The 20,169-nt window shown below is 34.0% G+C and overlaps 1 protein-coding gene across 2 annotated transcripts in view; it reads left to right on the forward strand.

Annotated features, from left to right (window-relative positions):
- Positions 1-751: 751 nt before the first annotated feature.
- Positions 752-20,169, forward strand: part of LOC149577756 (actin protein 2/3 complex subunit-like protein) — a 166,797-nt gene continuing 147,379 nt past the window's right edge. Inside the window, exons 1-3 of one of the 2 annotated variants that reach the window (XM_089825589.1) lie at positions 871-1,009; positions 1,117-1,191; positions 1,285-1,375. In XM_089825589.1, coding sequence (XP_089681715.1) covers positions 1,293-1,375 — 83 coding nt within the window. In that variant the 5' untranslated portion in view covers positions 871-1,009; positions 1,117-1,191; positions 1,285-1,292. Of the gene's footprint in view, positions 1,192-1,284; positions 1,376-20,169 lie in introns of both variants that reach the window. The other variant, XM_089825579.1, reaches the window with a different exon arrangement.

Consider the following 20,169-nt stretch of genomic DNA (forward strand, 5'->3'; position numbering starts at 1 on the left):
AACTCAAAGTAGAACTTGAGACTAACACAAAATGACTTCTCTTTGCAGAATTTTTTGTTCATCATTGTAATTAGTGTCTTGCTATTGGGCACTCAATATTATGTTTCACAAAGTTTCATGTCTGGGACCTCCACTTCTTGGGATGTTGGTTGTTGCTTTATTTGATATAGTGATGCTCTTTACTGCTAACTTTTCTTTCAGCATCTTCTGATTGTCGGTTTTGTAGAATGCCCAATAATCCTTAGCATTCTATACCCATATTTTATAATCTATTCCTCATCTGCTGATATAGAGCATAACCTATCTTCTCATATGTAAGAATATTTTCTTCATGTTTTGACATATGTTTTTTTAAAATTAAATTAAAATACATTTCTCCTTAACTCTAGACTTTTTTACAATGTAAATATCTGGAAAATCTACTTTTATAATGTGAATTAGTTTAACAAATAGAGGAATAAAGCTTGATATCATTTTTTTATATCTTTATAGTTTTTAATTACAAAAATTAAAAATAACGTTTAATAAAAGTCATAAAATAGTAATATAAACATATAAGTGTTAGAATAACATTCTTTTCTAAAAGTCTACAAATTGAACATTGTAGATTACAATTTAATTTTGCTTAAAGAAGAATATGAATACTTGAATTATATAAGACTTGAGCTAAACATATATAAGTATTAAGAAATCAATTGACATTCTACTTATATAGGTATATTGCATACATTCTTAATATTTTAATACTTTGATGCAATGCGTCTTGTTATGAACGTTACCATTACACATTGCTTCTAAGTGCTAGTTTAATACTAAGAGAAAACTCTGTAATTAGAGTCAAGAAAGCTTCAATTTTCCAAACTAAAAGAAACGTACAACTGACGCCTCATCTGAAATAAAACTGGACATGCCACCGCCGCCGCCTCATTCTTCCTCTCCGCCAACGCCCCTGCGTCTGCTGCTTAAAATATACTCATTTAACTAAATTGCGAAAGTTCTCATAAACTGGGTAATCATTTCCCGCGCTTTCTTAGCCTCCATCCTTTGTTCTTCCACCAATTTGTCTTCTCCGTACTACTTTTTTGGGTTTGCTCTCTTCAATCTTCCACTCCACAGAAGCTTCAAAATTGTATTTTTCAGCTGCATAAAACCTTTTCAAACACATTCGGTCTCTGCCGCAAGATTACCACAGTAAGGGTTATCATTTTATCATGTTTTGCACCGCAAGAGTTAATTTCAAATTAAAATTTCAAATTAAATGGTTCCCGTTATTTTTGAAAGCAGCAAAGGAAATGGAGGACGATGATCCATTGGACTTTGACCGCGAGGATTTGTCTATACCCCGATCAATTATGAAGACAAAGCCCAGGAAAAAGTAGGTTTTCATTTTCTCTCTTCAAATTATCTAGTATCAATGGCTTTCTTCGCTTACTTAGAAAGAAGTGGGTTTTAATTCTATCCTTTGAAGTTATTTAGTTATTACCATTGTCACTCTGTGGAATACATTAATTTTTTCTTTATTGGATGTACCCGTTCTATAATTCTCTTCTTATTCTTTAGTTGGTGATTTCTTTGTTTTGGGTGACATGTGGCTCATTCGTCACAATTGAGGGTTGCCTTTAGGCCAAAATGTACCCCGCACTTCCACTGAGCCTTCTCGGCTGTGTTGTACCATCCAAAGTTGGAAGTATTATTTTATCCAATTTCGATGTTTATAATGTTGCATAGCACTTTTGAACTGACCTTCTATGTTGGAATACTCATTCATGAAATTGGATGCAATATTTTATTTAATTCAACATTTTATCTTGCCCTCTTCATCAACGCATGTTTCTCCAAGCAAGTTGGATGCTGTACTTCAATGCAAAGTCCGTAGTCTATCATGCGGCTTCGGATTTGAACCGATGACACTATTACAAAAGTTCAGAACTTTTGATCACTTGAGCGCATCGCATTCGATACTGTGTTATATATATATAGGCACAGCGTCTAACCTATTTGTGCCCTGTTTTTATTTGTTTAGTTTTACTTTTGCCTTATTCTTACTGCTAATGATATGATGCAAGGAAGTTAAATTCTTTTATATATATATGTATATGTATGCAGTTTATTCAGTTTCCTTAAATTTTTTTCTTCTCCGTCTTCTTAATTTTGGTTCTTTTTGGTGAACAGAAAGCTTCGTCTGAATCCTTCTTGGACCCTTTTAACATATTAAATCTTGTTTGCCCTGGAACATACCCCAAATGCATTATATCTCAACAGCATCACATGTTTGATGTGGTTGAGGACCAATTTATAGCAGTAAAATGGATTTGAACCAAGGTCAAGTTTGTAGGAGTGTTTTGCATTACACCTCAATTCATTATATGATTGATTTGGAGCTACGAATTGTTGGGTGCCCCTAGATTTCGCATAGGTACACATATCACTATATTTTGTATGTCTTCAAGTTCAAATTTTGACAACTTAAGTATGACTGGAATGTTTGTGAGTCCTCTGACTTATCTACTTTAGGCACATGTGGATATTCATATAATTTGTTTCTTGTTCTTCACTTGTTTCAACGTATGTATGACATTATACATAGCTTATTAATTAATTTTGATGACAAGTGTTATGAAAATGGGCTTGAAGTGTGTGGATTTGCTGGCTAGTGGCCGATATGAGGTATTGCAAACAAATCAAGTTCAAATACTGGCAGTTGTAGGGCCTTTGCATTTCCCACCTTATGAAATTGTAATTTCTCAAGAATTTCATAGAAATTAAAATTGAGTTTATCACTTCCTCCATAGAATCAAAGGCTTACTTCTTATAGTGTTTCTTAGGGATTTGTTTCTGGTCTTTTTACCTGCCCCCTTGTTAGGGACATTTTGAGGACACGTAGGAAACATCCCTCCATTGTCCCCATTTTCTTCAAAGTTTAGGAAACAATAAACATCATCAAGGTGACAAAAGGACTGCAAGGTATATTGGGAGACAGCTAGCTGCCCCCAAGATGGCCAAAGGACATTCAAACATCTCCCATTTTCCCTGAGGACGGTTAGCTGTTCACTAACATGCCTAGAGACAGTTTTAGTTAAAAAATTACAACCTTTCAGTGCTTGTTGGTTAATGACATGCCCACATGGATTTACAAAAACAACATGAAATTGGTATTTGCCATGAAGGTCTGTGTGGTTTTGGAGGTGTTAATTTGGGCTTGGTGGTGAGGGCTCCACCCCTTGAACCTACCTTGTATCATGAACACAAAATCTACAAAATACATATCCCCTGTTGCAAATCTCTCCATCTTCACTATCAAAGATATGTTGTTTTATATAGTGGACAAGTTGTAGACAAATTTTGCATGCTACAGTCATTATATAGTTCAATACAAGTTAAGTCACAGTTTGTAGTAAATGCTATTTTCATAATGCAAAAAATTATCTGCATAGACAACTCATAGGACTGTTCCATCTAAGTTCAAACTAGAACATTACTACTTACCTTTTTAGTTAAATGTTCCTCTTCTCTAATGAGCTTGGGAACGAATCATGCAGTCTTGAAGGCTTTTAGAAAATTATGAAACTTGTGCTCATATGTATATATAAAGAACATTGCATTTCCTATTCAATTACCCATGCTCACAAAGGTTCTATAATGTCTAAGACGAATGCCTTATCAATGCTATTATATGATTTTTTGAAAATTTCCTTTTAAAAAAAAACATTTTCTTATTTTTAAATAGTCATCCCTTGCCGTCCCCTAGAAGAGACCAAAAGAAACTGTCACATTGGAAATGCATCCCATCATCCTCTGTCTCCCTTATCTTGAAAACTTTGGGTGGCATAATTTCAGGCAATTGAAAAAGGTAATGGCTAAATGATTGCGATTTCTTTCTATTTGAATCACTAAAATTTATAATGGAAGGGCATAGCTGTTGACTTGTGGGGTTTTGAATTTGAATTATTTTCTTTGAACTTACTGAATTATTTGATATCCAACTGGAGCCACAGGGCTCCAGGCTTATATTTAATCCTTATGTTAAAAGATTCTTGAGTTCAAAACTTAGCTACTGAGTTGTTTTTTAGATCAATGGTATGTACTGAATGCCAAAGGTTTGGTGGTTTTGTGGACCTATGGAATAAACTTAAATGCAGAATTTAAATAGAGAAATCCCTGTATTCTCAGCTTGACCTATCTAATAAGGTACTCTGTTTCATCTGATCCATGTTAAATGCTAAATACCAGACAATATCCTGATGGAAAACAATGTGTAGTTTTTAGGGGACAATATATAAACAACTTGTTCTATTCAGGTTAAATGAAAAAAAATCCTATCTGCAGGTTGGAGTTTGATCTTTTCCTGTCAGGCATACTTCAGGTGTAAACTGTGTTTGATTTTGGTATTGGGTCCAAGTTAAATGCTTTATACCAGACAACAGCATGAAGGCTAAAGAAATATGTGTAGTTAGTAGGATCCAAGTTATTAATTTTAAAAATTAATTTTTTGTTTGATCAAATCAAGAAATACCATTTAATAAACAATATGCTTTGAAATCTTGAAAAATTCTCATTTGGCACTCCCTTTGATTTCATTGCGAGTTCAAGCTATTATGTTGCTTGTTTGGGTTTGTGTTCTTTGGTAGACAATTTTATTTCCTAGGTTTGGTAGGATTTTTGTTTTTCCTTTATCAGCTTTGCACTAATTATTTACGCTTAACTAAGTGGACAGAGAGTATGTACTGTATTTCTACTCAATCAAAGAAGAACTTGTAACTTTTTGGGATTGAAACAAAGTAAATAATATAAAATATAATGCAATGTTGCCGTTTTGCAAGTGTTCTTGTACTAGAGATGTGGGGATGCCTTGTTAACATTCTCTTGTTGTCCCTTAACACTCTTTTACTGGGAAATGTACCAAAAGTGAATGAGAAATGAAATTTAGGAAATGGTTGGATGTTCCCCTCTAAAAATGTCAAATGTTTGGCCAGACTGAATTTAAAATTTAAAAAATGTTGTTTTGTGGCTGCTGTGCCACACTCAACTCAAAAAGGCACAAAGCATAGGCTCATTATACATTGCAAACCAGATTTTCACATCATTTTTTTTTTGCTTCAGCATAATTGAATGAGGAAGAAAACATTTGATTGTTCAAAAATTAAGACCAGGGCAGTAGGGTGTGGCATCATTGAGCACTAAGAGAAAAAGGGCAGTGTAGATATAAGGTTTATTTTGTTTCTTTGTTATTATTTTAAAGTTTTGAGAATTATTTTTTAAAAAGTTTTCCCCAGTTTTTGGTTTGCAGTTTCATTCTATTTTTTTCACAAAACAAGGGCAGCATAGGATAGTAGTGAACATTTAATAAACTAAAGAAATAGAAGTTTGTTTCTTTGTTTTTTTTGATAGGTAATGGGCCAAAGCCTATATTAATTTTTATTATGTTGAGATTAATTATTATGTGTTAATTCGATTGGATTTGAACCCAAGACCTCTACAATGAGAGGCTCACAAATTACAGTTGCATTATGGGCTCTTGCCCAAAGTTTGGTTCTTTGTTATTATTTCAAACTTTTGAGAGTTATTAAAAAAAATAATTTCCTCAGTTTTTGGTTTGCACTTTCATTCTATTTTTTTCACAAAATAAGGTTAGCATAGGATATTAGTGAACATTTAATAAAATAAAGAAATAGCAGTGTTTTAATTAGAATTTCATTCGGGTCTAGGAGTGTTGTGGGTGAATTAGGATGACCACATCACTTGTTGGACTGCCTTTCTACCCTCTTGAAACATGATGCAAAAGGCCCATTCAAACCCTAAAATGTAATGTCCTTGATATAGAGCCTAGGATTTAGTAAGGATATAAAACGAACAATTAAGTGCAAGGAGAGAAAGCTTAAATTACAAGTTTGGACACTAAATTCCCCAAGGTTAGAAAATTAATAAAATAGTAAGGAAATGAATTAAAAATTAAATAATAGTTCAAAAAGCTAAAGTCCCAGGAATTATTATTTTAATTGTTCATTATGTCTATTGGTGGGACTGCACCTTGTTGGTAAACAGATTTGTCACTGTAGAAATGGCCCAACGGAGTGTATGTGGCAAACCATTCACAACAGTTGGATAGGCCCCTGGTATGCGGCCTTCCTTTGCGTTTAGAGGGACAGCTCCCTTGTATGATATAATTTTGAAGTTTTTCGAATAAATATGGAATCAAACTTTAAAAGATGAGAAAGCTCATGATGACGAATGCACCACATGACTTCACAGCTTTCATGAATTAACATAAAACCACTAATAACAGCAATCAAGATCTATGCTTAAGAACTATTACTAGCAAAATGCTGATCCAAAGATTCATAAACATCTGCACAATACTGTGACAATGCTCACTGCAAAGAGAATCGACATTTCTAACAATTTAGATTCGAAAGGAGGGAACTCAAATTGCATATTCCATTATTTTCTTGCACCAAGAACCTAAGGGGAATTTCTGATTACGAAGACAAAATTTGTACATACTTTCCAAATATCATCTTCTAATCAAAATTTTAACATAGTGCTCCCTTTTTCTAAAGTCCAAAAAGTCCCCTTTACAAAGCCCAAAAGAGTCCTTATATAGACACAGAAGTTAATAACTACCCCTTTGTGGTTAATAACTACCTCCCAAATACGTGATTTGGGTGAGTTTAATTAACCTCAACAAAATTAACCCAAAAGTGATCAAATCCTTAACCTTTGACCAAAATGACATTTTAAATCACTAATCACAAAAAAATAATTTAAAAGCTTGAAACTTAAAAAGACTTGTGACTTTGGTGGTGTCTGCACAAGCTTTTGAGATCCTTGAAATTTATGCCCAGCAATTCTTTTAAGCCCGTTTGTAGATGCCTATTCAGGAAGACATGGTAGTTCTCGTCATGTGCCCGTTCTCATAACTTTAGCGGAAGCTGAACTATCTTCCTTAAATAATTGTTTGCTAAGTCCTCATTAGACTTATCATCTTTGCTATCCATGTTTCCATACTTCCTTATTATTGCCCTTTGGATTATACTATTTTCCATGCTCATAATAACGTGGACCTTGCAAGTAGCCAAACCCAGATGCACTGCTAACAATACCTACAAAATGACATTTTCTTCACAACGATCCAAATCGTCGACAAAAACTATTATCCTTAGATTATCCTTGGAAGCAGGGGGCATCTTTGAAATCTTTGTTCTTGGAATATATTTCTCATTCCAACTAAAAGTAATGCAACACCATATAAAAGAAAATACCTCCCAAATCTAGCAGGGTCTATAGGAGAGTTGTTCTATCAAAAATTTGATATAAGAAATAACCTTGTTATGGTAACCAAGGTTTTTCCCATGGTCCGGAAGACTTATGTAGTTCTCAATTTGAGGACCAATTGGTTTGACAAAAGAGATGACTGACTTACCCAAACCCCAAGCAACTAAAATAATTGATGCTAGTAAACCTCCATATTTGAGTTTCTTTATATCTTTATCATGAGCTTTACCAAATACAAACCATAGAATGACACTAAGAAAGATAGCCACCACTACTGCCAGAAAGAATGGGAAGATTACTTTCAAACAGATGCTATCTCTGCGATTTCTCCAATTATATAACCAACTAGTCCTGAGCTTCTGTTATTTGAGGGAAACTCTCGATTTTGTACCATCCTTGCTTGATATTTGTATGCCCAACAGTTACTATTTCATTCCACCATAATTGCAACTCTTTGTCTACTTTTATTAAGGCATCGCTCTTGTAGAATAGAGATAAGTATTTTGTTCCCTATTGCTTTAAGGTAGCCCATATCCTGCAATCATACTACTCCATGAAACAACAGTTTTGCAATGCATTTTGTCAAACACTTCACGTCTTGTGTGTATGATTCCACACTTTGCACACATATCTATAAGTACACTTGTAACTGCAACATTTGATAAAAATCCAGTTTCGATTAGATGGATGTTTACACCCTTTTTCGAATCCCCAATTCTAGCACAGGTTGGAAATATGCTGGCAAATGTTGTGGAATCTGGCTTTACATTTGTGAATTGCATTTCTTTAAAAGTTTTCAAGGCACTCTCGGCATATCCATTTTATGCGTATCCTGCGATCAATGCATTCCATGATAGCACACTTCCTAGAGGCATTTTGTCAAATAGGTCTCGTGCATTGTTTATGGTCGCTGCAAATACCTCTGATTTCCATTGGCAGTTATGGGCTTTCCAAACGGTTCACATGTTGTGCCTTACTACTCTGTTGGCTTACAAACCCGATTCTCTTCCTTCATGCTGCTCCTCTGCACTCCATAAAACTCGAGCTATCTCGCATATTATTGGGCTCCTTTATTATGTTTATGCCCACATTCTAACTGACTTTCTTCTCTTCAAAAATGTGAGCAAGCTCTAAGACAAACTTTAGTCCATAATGTGGCTCTAGCAGCATACTTTCTTCTTTCCTTTTATCATTACCAGCTTTCTCTCTCTCGGGATGCGTTTGGCTTCCTTCAATAACCAGCCGGTCAGCATTCAGTCAAACGGTTCACATGCTTGTTTGTGATTCTACTCCATTCCTCTGCAATTACACTATGAACTCAGAGTCCCACGTGATGTCAAGAGGCACTCTGTCATATAGTCCATGGGTGTTGGTATTCTTGTTGTTTTAGACCACCTGTAACTCTCTCCACATCTTAGCAAATGTGTTACTAGAAACATGAATTCTTATGATCATTGATTTCGAGCCATTCACATATCCAATCCTTCATTAAGAAATTCAAGAGGTTAATAACCGTCTCAAAAATGCGTATTTGGGACTCAAACATTAACCTCTCTTTAAGAGGTTAATGGTGAGAGAGAGAATACGTAATTTTGGAGAGGTTAATTAACCTCTTCCAAAATATGTAATTTGAAACTTATCATTAACTTTTTGAGAGGTTAATGGTGAGAGAGAATACGTAATTTTGGAGAGGTTAATTAACCTCTTCCAAAATACGTAATTTGAAACTTATCATTAACCTTTTGAGAGGTTAATGGTTAATGATAAAATTGAAAATACGTATTTTTGGGTCTCTCCATTAACCTGCGATAACTTTGGGCTCAGCGCTGGATTTTGAAAATTCAAAATGCTGGGCGGAGCTGGGAACAAGCCAGAAATATCAAAGGAAAATTTTTTATCAAAAACTCAGAGGGGAAATGACCGTTTTAATGCTTAAAACAAGGCATATTTCAAAAATATCCATAGCATTAATAAGATCAAAATTGAGACAATTTTGATAGTCGGGTAACACACCTTAGATTACAATGTTATGGTAACAAGGAAGTATTGTGGTGGTAATTAAAGTTTTTGAATAAAAGCTTCGGAATTACCTTAGTTGCCAATGCTGGGTTTAAGATATAAATCACAGCTTTTGGGCATCCAAGGTGGAAACCTCAGCTGTTTGCCTTAATTGGCTCATTCTCATAAGTTAGTGATTGGAGTTGGGAAAATCATCTATCTATCTAAGAAAGTTTGTTAATGAATTTTGCTCTCCAAGTTTAGACGCTGCTTTTCTAGGATGAATCCCTTGGAAAACTCGGGCTTGGATTCAAATCCAAGTGATTTCGGTTGCTTTCCACCCAGCCACAGGTAATAGAGAAAGCTACAACAGTATTTGGGAAAGGATTGCAATAACAATTTCCAGACAGAATAGTTCATGTAGTTCGAGGTTTTCAAGCCACCATTCAAGAATCAATTTGAAAAGAAATCACTGCATGTTTGATATATTTTGACTACAGGTAGATCAACTATGTTTACTGTCAGCTAGGCATTGCCAGTGGATTCCTGGAGTTAATTGAATGATAAATAAGGATGTGCAAATTGGTTATATTGCAGATTTCATGTCTTATTTCTCTGCATTTTCCCCTTGTAGAAATCGATAAAAAAACAGTAATTACTAATTCCACTAGAATACATCCATCTATTTATAAGTAATTGGCTATTTTGCCAAAAGGGTATTATCGTTAAGGAATTTTTGCATGATTCATAAATCCTTCATGACTATGAGAAAATTGGTTTTGTTTGAGATAATTTTATGAATTTTCCATATTTCCATTAAGAATTGTTAGAAACTTAGATAGTGATGTAGCCTCCTGGAGGTTGGAGGCAGAAGTGGATATGGACGGGTGCCAGATGCGACCGGAAGCCTTGTGGATGCTTTTCGGAAGCCATCCATAGGCTCTCGTATGTGTTCGGATGCGTAAAGTTGATTGTGCGGCTAAAGCATGCTCAAGAGAAATATCAATATCCACAAGTTTATATAGACCATGATCCTCAATGCCAACAACTATAGTGGTGTGTTGAACAATCAACAATCAAGTACTTGTGTGAACTGAATATCACATCAAGCCGAGAAGAATGCCACATGATCTGACTCACTTGAGAGTAGGGTAAGTTTCATGCTAGGAACTCAGTATACATTGAGGAAAATGAGTTTCCTCCCACTTGACTGTATTTGTACGTAGCCCTTGCTGACAACAATGAACCTTCATCTCTTCCAAAAATAATTGAATCAGTAAAGGGAGAAAAATCTGTAAACCAATCATGCAGTGAGTGAAATGCTGAGAAGCACTAGAATCTATATACCAAGCAAAAGATTTCACTTCAACTGCAAATCTTTTAGCCATGAAGGCATAAAAGGCAGACTCTTTTTGCTCTGTGTGCCATGAAGATCTTTGATTGCCTTTCAACATTAATTTGGTGAATGATGCCATCTTGCACATTTCCCAATGCACAAAAAATAAAAAACTATAGAAGAGGCAATAGCATGGATTCAAAAATACGAATCCCAGTGCAGAAAACAGAGGCACATATAGGTACAAACTTCAAACAATGATGAAGTATGAGTGACATAGATTTTGATAAAATTTTTAGGTTGAGCCAGAAAATTTCGAAGATAACCCAAAATCCTTGCAAAAAACCCAAAAAAGAATTTGAAGGAAAAATTTAAATTTGTTGGCACAAAAATTGAGGCACCCAAAAAAATTATGATGATACCAATGAGATCTTGAAAATCCCATCAAGAATTTGGTGGGACAATTGCAGATTTAGCTATAAACAAATGGTGGAAACAAAAATTTTGGTTGTAGATCAAAGACAATTTTTAGAAACCCTAGCCATCACCAAAGAGGTAGAAGTCGACCATGCAAGGTCGGGAAAAAAGACTAGAAAATGACGCGAGCAGTAGAGAAGCGCTATCGGTTTTGTTGAAAAAAACTTCATTTGCGAAAAAATGGCCACCAACAGTTGCGTGCGTGAGTTGAGTTGCAAGAAGAGCTGTTGTGTTTGCAAAAGAGATGACCAGATGCATTTGTGCAGGTAGAATCGTCGTTGTTTGCAAGAAGATCTGTTGAAGGTTGAGTCTGGGACAATTGTTGTCGCTTTTGCAAAAAAAAAAAAAGAGACCAGAAAGAACACCATGTGGTAGTCTAGATGCATCTAGGGTAGATACAGGATCCTTTGCAAGAAGGATACAAAATCCTTTGCAAGAAGAACAACTCATTAAAAAAATCCAAGATTGGTAGAGAAAAACCCTAGTTGGGTTTGAAAAAAATTCTTGCAAGTAGATCTCAAAAAATATTTTTGAAATTTTTTAGTCAAATCTTGAAGAAATTTTGATTGGTAAAAGGCCAAAGCCAAATTTTTTTATTAATTAAATTCAAGTATATAGAGTTTTCATTTAGCGCAAGCACTAGTAGGAAAGAACAAAGAAGAAAACCTCTAGTCTTGCCCGAAATATAGTCCTGAATATAAAATTCATAAAGCTTAAGGAGGCATACCTCCTTTTACGAAAACATATTAGGGCATTACTCTTTTTTTAAAATAAATTTGATTTAGTCGTGTTGTCAAAGATAATTGATGCACGATTTATAGTCCTTCTTGAACCTTGTCTTTAATAATGTCGAGTGTAGGTGCAAAACTTAGAAAATCTTGACCAAGATGATTGCTAGCTATTTAATGTAAACAAAATACATACAATTTCCATATTTAAACAATCATATTTCCTTTAGACACATTACCAAAAGAGGTATGGGGAATTGGCTTGATGTTTATAATTAATTATTATTTTTATGAGTTTATACATTAAGTGACGTATCAACTAGGTTCGATGGCTATCTGGGAGGCATTTTTGCTTTATTAAGATTAGATGGTTATTTGGGAGGCTTATTTGTTTTAATTAGATTAGATATATTAGGGTAACATCTAATTCTTGTTCTTTGAATTAGTTACTCAAAAAGAAAATGAAATTTAATTAATTCTATATTATAAGTAAATGGGTTTATAATTATATAGTTGAATAATTTGTACCTTAGACTAGCCACACCATAGAAAAACCAATGAAAATAACGTTTATCTAAGTATAAATTATATTCTGTTTTAAAATATAAGATTGTTATAGTATTAAGATTTTATTTTTGGTAGTTTGAATGTCATTTAAATATTTTTTAATATCTTATTTCTAGACTTCTTGGATAGCGCCAATCATCTTCTAATTCCTGAGCATCCATTTCCAAAATTCTTTCTATTAGCCCTACTTCACTTTCTTCATCTTCTGATTTTGAATCAAAATCCTTAGAGAAATCTTCATCTGAGACAACTTCATCCAAAGGAGATTTAGGGACTAGATCAAAGTAAAGTTTAGAGTTCATTTTAATATTCTTATCTGTTTCATCAACCTTAATGCAGTTAAGGTTTTGGTGCTATTATTGATAACATTCTTGATTTCAGCTTGACTATTATTTGACAATCTAGCTTGTTCCTTTAATAGTTTTGACATAATTATGTTGTCATCAATCGTTTCATGACCTGGACCGAGGAGTGACTTTGGTTGTATAACTATTGTCTGTTTAACGTTCTTATTTGTAGTTTTAATAAGGTTTATATTTCTTTAATTTCCTTGATAGATATTAGAGCATCTTGACTAGAAGATGGAGCTACAGGTGGGCTAGGATTGCTACTAGATGGAACTATGGATCCTGTGACCAGCTTGATTGTGGGTTTGATTTTGGTGATTGGTGGGATGGAGACAGGCATATCCAGTAGTGACAAGGGGTTGGTTTGGCTTGAAACAGTGGTATGCCCTTTCGGTCTAAAGTGATTGTCCAAGTCAAAGAGTGTTCTCAAAGGATCCTTAGATAAGATAGGGGAGGAATTATAAATGCCACCAGGGATTTCACCTTCTTCAAGATCTTGATTAACATTGTCATTTTCAAGATAGAAACCCCCATTGACAAAAAATTTAACATTAGAGTATTTAGGAATCGGTTTGGGAGCGACTGGTTTTGAATCCTTATAGAAAACCTTCGTAGTATTAGGGTTTGCAAAGGAAAATTTTGAATTAATAGGCCCATCATAAAGAGAGGGGCATAAATTGTATACTGAGTTGTTAGTAATTAACTTAATAGGTTTCAACTCTTTGGTAGTTGGATACCCAACCAAAATTTTGACATCATTAGATTGTATGAAATTTTCGATTAATTCTCTAAACCCTCCTAAAAAATTTCCTATTTGAAATAAAATCTGACCGTGTAACAATTCAATGGGAAAATTAGAAATTTTGATCCATCTATACATCGAAGTGAAGAGAACCTTAGATGTGTCAAAAGTAGGTTTCAAGGCAAAGAAAAAGATGGTAAACCCTTTGCAAAACAATGTAGGACCATTTAATAGCGAGTTTCTAAGCTGCGGAGATCTACATTCAACATAAATAAATTTATTTTCAGCTCTAGTGATATTTACCTGGTTACCAAATGACATTTTGAACCAGTGAGTGACATCGAAATCAGAGATGCAACCACCCCCCCTCCAAAAAAAAATTAAAAAAATGCTTAAAGCCCTTTCTCCTTGCATCATTCCTACAGGTTGTTAGAGTAATTGTTGTTGAAGATGAGGTAGTCATGACCGCACACAACTTTGATTCTATATGCCTATGCCCTACATTTGGGAGAATGGACTTTAGGAGTCGATTTTTGATGTGCATTAATGCTTGCTCGACCAAGCGGCACTGTGTTAGTGCTAGTTGCAGATTTGGCAGTAAATCCGGTTTTTGGTATCGCCTGAATTTTCTGTTTTGAGGTGCCATCGTAGCGCTTGATTTCTTGTTTCTCATAAATCTGCCCTGCTTTTTTATTATTTCTTTGACCATTGGGCCTTGCTTCCACAACTCCACTTTTTAAACTACTGCGAGGATGCTGACTTTGAAGAAGATTAAAATTAATTAATACTTTAGATGGATTATTTGTCCTAACCGCATATTTTGTTCGTGCAAAATGCTGCTCCTATGAGTAAATTGGTGAGTGCATAATTAACTTCGCACCTTCCAACTTTTTGAGAGCCATCTTGTTTTTACATGCCTTTATTTTTAACTTGTTTTGTGAATCACTAATGTTGCTAGAAGTCATTTCCTTTTTAGTTACCAATCCTTTTTTCCTAGAGATCTTTTGTGAACCATTAGCAATATTCTCCTTTTGTTTGAATCTAGGGTTTCGATTCCAACCGTCTTGTTCTTTGGCAATAGATGCAAATATTATGTCCTTAGTGTTCAAAACAGAAATGCTCCTACTTTGAATTTTGAACGAGCGTTGACTAAGAACCCTAGCTTCCGATCTCACAACACGATTTGATTGATTTATGTTGTCTGAAAGATTATCTCTCAATAGGGAAAATCTATTGCTATTTCATTGGTGAGGCTCACTGTTGTTTACAAGAAAATGTTGATTATTCTTGAAAAGAATTAGCTTTGATACCATATTACTCAAAGTAATCGGTAAATTATTTGTTGTATTAACAAATGATCGAAGAGATTATTATAAAGAATTTACAAATGTACAAAATATAAAGTTTCTAATAAGAAACTTAAGAAGATCGTAAAGACAATCTTATCTACAAAGAATTAAATATATTACATAATTGACAATTAAAGTAATAATATAATAATATTCTAATAGATTATGTTGATGGATGCCAATGTTTTGCCATCAAGGCCAAGAGGGTCAAAGTCTTGCTAGTGGACATGCATTGGACAAGTCAAGAATATTACTACATTCCCATACCATTTTTGCCATGAGAGATGTAGTAAAGAGAGTTAAGGTTGCCATCTAACTAGAACACTTTTGTAGATGCCAAAGTTTCGTCATTAAGGCCAAGAGGGATAGAGTTCCCCTCTTGGGCTTAGAATGGACAAACTGAGAGCCACAATAACCTCCATACTGTTCTTATGGATGTTAAACTCCTGCCACCAAAGCAAGCTAAGAGGCTCGGTTCCAATCTTGGGCTTAGATTGGACAAGTTGAGAGCTCTACTATAATTTCTCTATCCTTTCAAACATGATGTGCTAGTCAACTATTTGGGGTGGGGCATAGATAAGGAAGCAAGACAAGCATCCTGCTAAGTAGATTACCTTGCATGGAGGACTAAGTCCTGCCACCAAGGCCGAGGGGGCCAAAATCTTACTCTTGGGCTTAGTATGGGGGTGGCTTGGACTAACTTATCATCTTTAAATCTCTATTAATTAAATTAATTAATAATGATAATAGCATCATAATTTGCATTTTTCTTGAAATTATATATACAAATCTAGCTAGCTAATGTTATTAGTCTATATGGATATATGTATGGACTTGTGGTTGCAAGAGTCATAGTTAAAAGCATAAATGAAGACAAGCCATTAGCATTGGGTCAATCCAATATTAGTTCGTTACTATGACCTTGTTCCTTCTCTAGGAGTGATGAGAGAAAACTTGAGTGTTACTATTAATCACAAATCACATTGAAGGAATTGTATATGATGGTACAAGAGTAGTAGAATATAAGGTGGGTTATGGATAGATCTCCATGATCATTCAATTATAGCTTGAAGACGATTTTTTGGGAGGGGAGGATTGTCACATCCCTTGTTTTAAACCCTAATTACATCATTCCCATATTAAAATAAGATTTAATTTTAAATAGTAATTAGATAATAACATCTAATTAAATAAATAACAATAAGTGCTTAGAGCAAAGCCGTCAAAAGATATTATCATTTATTGCCATAGAATAGTACCCCCTACGATTGCTAAAATAATAAAAAATAAATAATATTAAAATATAAATTAAAGAAATAATTATTATGTAAATATTATATATTATCATATATCTGATATATTATTAATGTAATATAACATTAAATAAATGACGATAATAAAATAATAATATTAAATTAGTAGTAAATGAGAAGAAAATAATAAATAATAAATAATTAAATAATAATAGTAAAATACAAGTTAAATAATCTATATACTATATATATCATATATTTGATATACTATAATATAATATATGTATACATTTAATATTATCACATATTGATATTATAATATAGATACAGGTATAATACATGATCATGATATATATATATATATATATATATATATATATATATATATATATATATTATCGTAATAAAAAGCTTATATATATAATATATTTTATATTAAATAATAAATAACAAATATAAATGAGATACTTAAGGCATGAGAACAGCGACTAATGCTAGTTGCAACCATTCATGGGAAGTGATGTATTTGAATTTCCCCTTTTCCCCATATAAGGGGGGAAAAGGTAACCATAGAAAAATAGTTGAACAGGGAATATACTAAGCAAACAAAGAACATAGAAGGATGAAACAATTTTATCCAATCAGAGCATGCCATGGATTACAGTCAGTATATAAGACAAATTAGTATTAACTCATTCCAGTCAGCACCATAGATCAAAGGAAGAAATATTTGGTGACCCATCAGCACCAATTGACACAATCATTCAGGAATTTAGAATGATATATATATCCCCAACTCATCATTTCTGGTAACAATATTAATGGGTTTACCAAGTCTTAGTAGGAACCATTGACCATAGCATTGGATGGTATTTACTGTTTCCTGGAGGGAGTTGCTGATTATCCTTGTTAAAAGGTATAAAGTTATTTTTCTAATTATCTGACAACTCTTATTTTAATGGAATTGGGATTCTCGAGCAAAAGTTGGGGAAACATCAAAAAGGGGACATTACATTAAGCCAAGTTGTAGCAACAACAAATAGAAAACTCACACGCAATGCGCTTTAAGAGGACTCTAGAGAGTTCGTTAATAATAAAAAAGATGAGTTAATGTAATGTCCCCTTTTTGGGACATTAAGAAATTTAAAGACATATTCATATAATATTTAAATTGACTATGAGAGCGTGAATTAAAATTATAAAAGGTCAATTTAATATTATAAAGTGGGCAAAAGAGTGACAAGGAGGGATGAGACGAAAAGATAGAAAGGGCGTCGAAGAGTCACAACTTTGAGGATTAAAAGGAGAGAGACTCATTCATTTGGAGGATGTTTTGGTTTATGATTCAGATTTCAGTTTCTCTCTTGTGAGAGTTATGTGGAAAGCTTCAGCTTTCATCCAACGCGAGGATGTAAACCCTCGTGCCGGTAGATAGTGGACCCAAGCCCATTGTCCGTGGAGACGTCACATCAGGGGTCTCGCGTGTGCTTACAGGTTCTTTCTTAGTATTCCAATCTGATTGTAAAATTGTGTTTAAGATTGGACTTTTGAATGTTTGTTTTTGTATTACATATGTATGATGCAATGATATATTTTAAGGTATTTTATGAGAAGTTCACTGGTTTATATTATTGGTTTTTAATGCAACTTCATATGTTTATGTTCTGAATATTATTTTGAGAAAAATCGGGTAAATATCCTTTTGAGATATTTCATTTAGTCTCAGCTCTTGATTTGCCATCTCATAATCCAATTCTCCACGTTGAAACCTTAAAAAATGAGGCAATAGGTTTCTAGAAACACCATGCCCCCCTTGCCTTTTCATCACTTGCTTTCAAAAATCACTTAAGAGTACATAAAAGGGGGACATCTTATTAAATTTCCAACTCTGATCACCATACTGATCTGACTATGCAGAGCGCATAGAGCTTATCATTCTGAAATGCTTTATAAAGGTCTATTAGTCCTTGTCTAAACATGATCAGCAGGGTTCTTAAGACAACTATGTGCAAGTATTATCTTAACTAAATCTTAGTTAAGTATTCTCAAACCATTACCTTCTTAAGATCACCGATTATGAGAAGGCATGTATGGGCCGACCTAGATAGGGTCATGTCCCTTCAAGGGACATGCCCTTTGGATTCAGTAGTTATGTAGGGTGTGGTTGAAGTTTAAGGACACACAAAAATTAGAAGTCTGCTCCTTGATCAATACTGCCCTAAAGACAATTTGCAGAAAATTTAAAAAAAAAAAAAAACATTTCAAGAATTATATTTATCAATTCACTCAAGTCTGCATATTGAAGATCATCCTCAGCAAGTATAAAACTAGAAGGTATAATCTCAGTGATTTATAACAGAATTTGTAGAAACTTTACACATCTTAAGTCTTTTGTTTAGGACATGCAAATAACTTAAAATTATCTTAAGTTCATGTAAGTTGCATAAAAAGATGCGCAAACAACTTAAAATTAGAATCTCCCCTTGCCTTTCCATCAGATACTTTCAAAAGTCACTTAAAGAACATAAAAGGGGGACAGTGCAAGTCTTTTGTCTAGGACATGTCAACACCTTAAAGTATCTGAAGCTCACTTAAGTTGCATAAAAAGATGTGCACACAACTTAAGATTGGAATTGAGAACAAGCCAAAAAATCTAATGTTTGCTCAGTGATGTTTTAGGTCCTCTTCCTTTTGGGTAATTTAAGGAAAGGACATACATTGTGTTGCTAATCATAGTGATTTGAGTTGGGGACATTATAGTTCTCCCCACCCAAAGATTGCTTCCCCACAAGCATTTGTGGACTTGGATGCTTAAGAATATCCTCTCCTTCCCATCTTGCATCCTCCAAAGGCATATTTTTCTGCTTGATGAACTTAAGATTAAAATTGAGAACAAGCCAAAAACTCCAATGTTTTTCCAATAATGCTTTAAGCATAGTTGGCATAGTCGCTGAATAATCGGCAAGTTTCTAGAGTTTTTCAGAAAAACTCTTTTTTTAAATTTTTTTTTTTTTTTTTTTTTTTTTTTTTTAAATTTTAAAAAATAAAATATTTTTTGTTAAAAACAAAAGGCAAAAAGCCTATATATATTATGTAAGATAGAGAGTTACAATATGCTAGTAGAGCTAGGAAGAGGAAAATGTGATTGTAATGATGTTTTTACTTCTAGTTTGACACAAACTATTTACTATTATGCTTCTCGCCATCAGCGTTCGGCATGAGAATGTGATTTTGTACTCACTATGCATTTATATATATCTAAACTCATGCTTCTTTCTTTTGTGTTCTCTATAATGAACTCATTAGATGCATCTTCTCATTGAAATTTGCAAAAAAATGTATTTTGAATTAAATTATAGCGGTTTTTTTAGGTTCCTGAGTTTTTTCGAGTTTTTTTTTTAAAATGGCCGAATTTTTCCCGATTAAACTTTTGGAGGGCTCGGCGAGTTTTTGGCTTTAGCGAGTTTTCCAACTATGGCTTTAAGTCCTCTCCCTCTTGGGTAATACAAGGAGAGGACAACCAATTTGTTACTAATTCTCATGATTTAAGCTGGGGACATTACAGTCCTCCCCACCCAAAGAATACTTTCCCTCGAGCATTTGTAGACCTGGATACTTAAGGGTCTCATTTCTTTACCATCTTGCATGCTCCAAAGGCAAGTTTTTCCACTTGATGAGATATTCAGAAGTTACTTATTCCTCAATCTCTCTCTCTCTCATAATTCTTTTCTGGAATAAGAAACAATTTACCTTCTTCATCCATGGGAGGCAATTTTGTAGGAGGAGTCATATGGTCTTCGAGCACTTTTGAGACATGACACTTGGAAACCATTGTGTGTTTTGTTTGTAGATGACAGTCCCAATCCATATGCTACTTCACCAATTCGTTTAATCATATTGAAAGGCCTATAAATCATAGTTACGGGACTCAGACTCACCTCTGACTCGGAAAGCCAAAATTCGACTCAGACTTGGTCTCGGCGACGAGACTCGGAAAATTAAAAAACCCATGAAATTCAAAGATTTTTAAGGATTTTAAGATTGTTTCATGCATCTTTTAGTCAATTAACATCAAATACACAATAATTGAGATAAATAGA

This window comes from Cupressus sempervirens, chromosome 1, assembly GCF_028749045.1.
Source record: "Cupressus sempervirens isolate cs-2001-9-10 chromosome 1, ASM2874904v1, whole genome shotgun sequence".
NCBI lineage: Eukaryota > Viridiplantae > Streptophyta > Pinopsida > Cupressales > Cupressaceae > Cupressus > Cupressus sempervirens.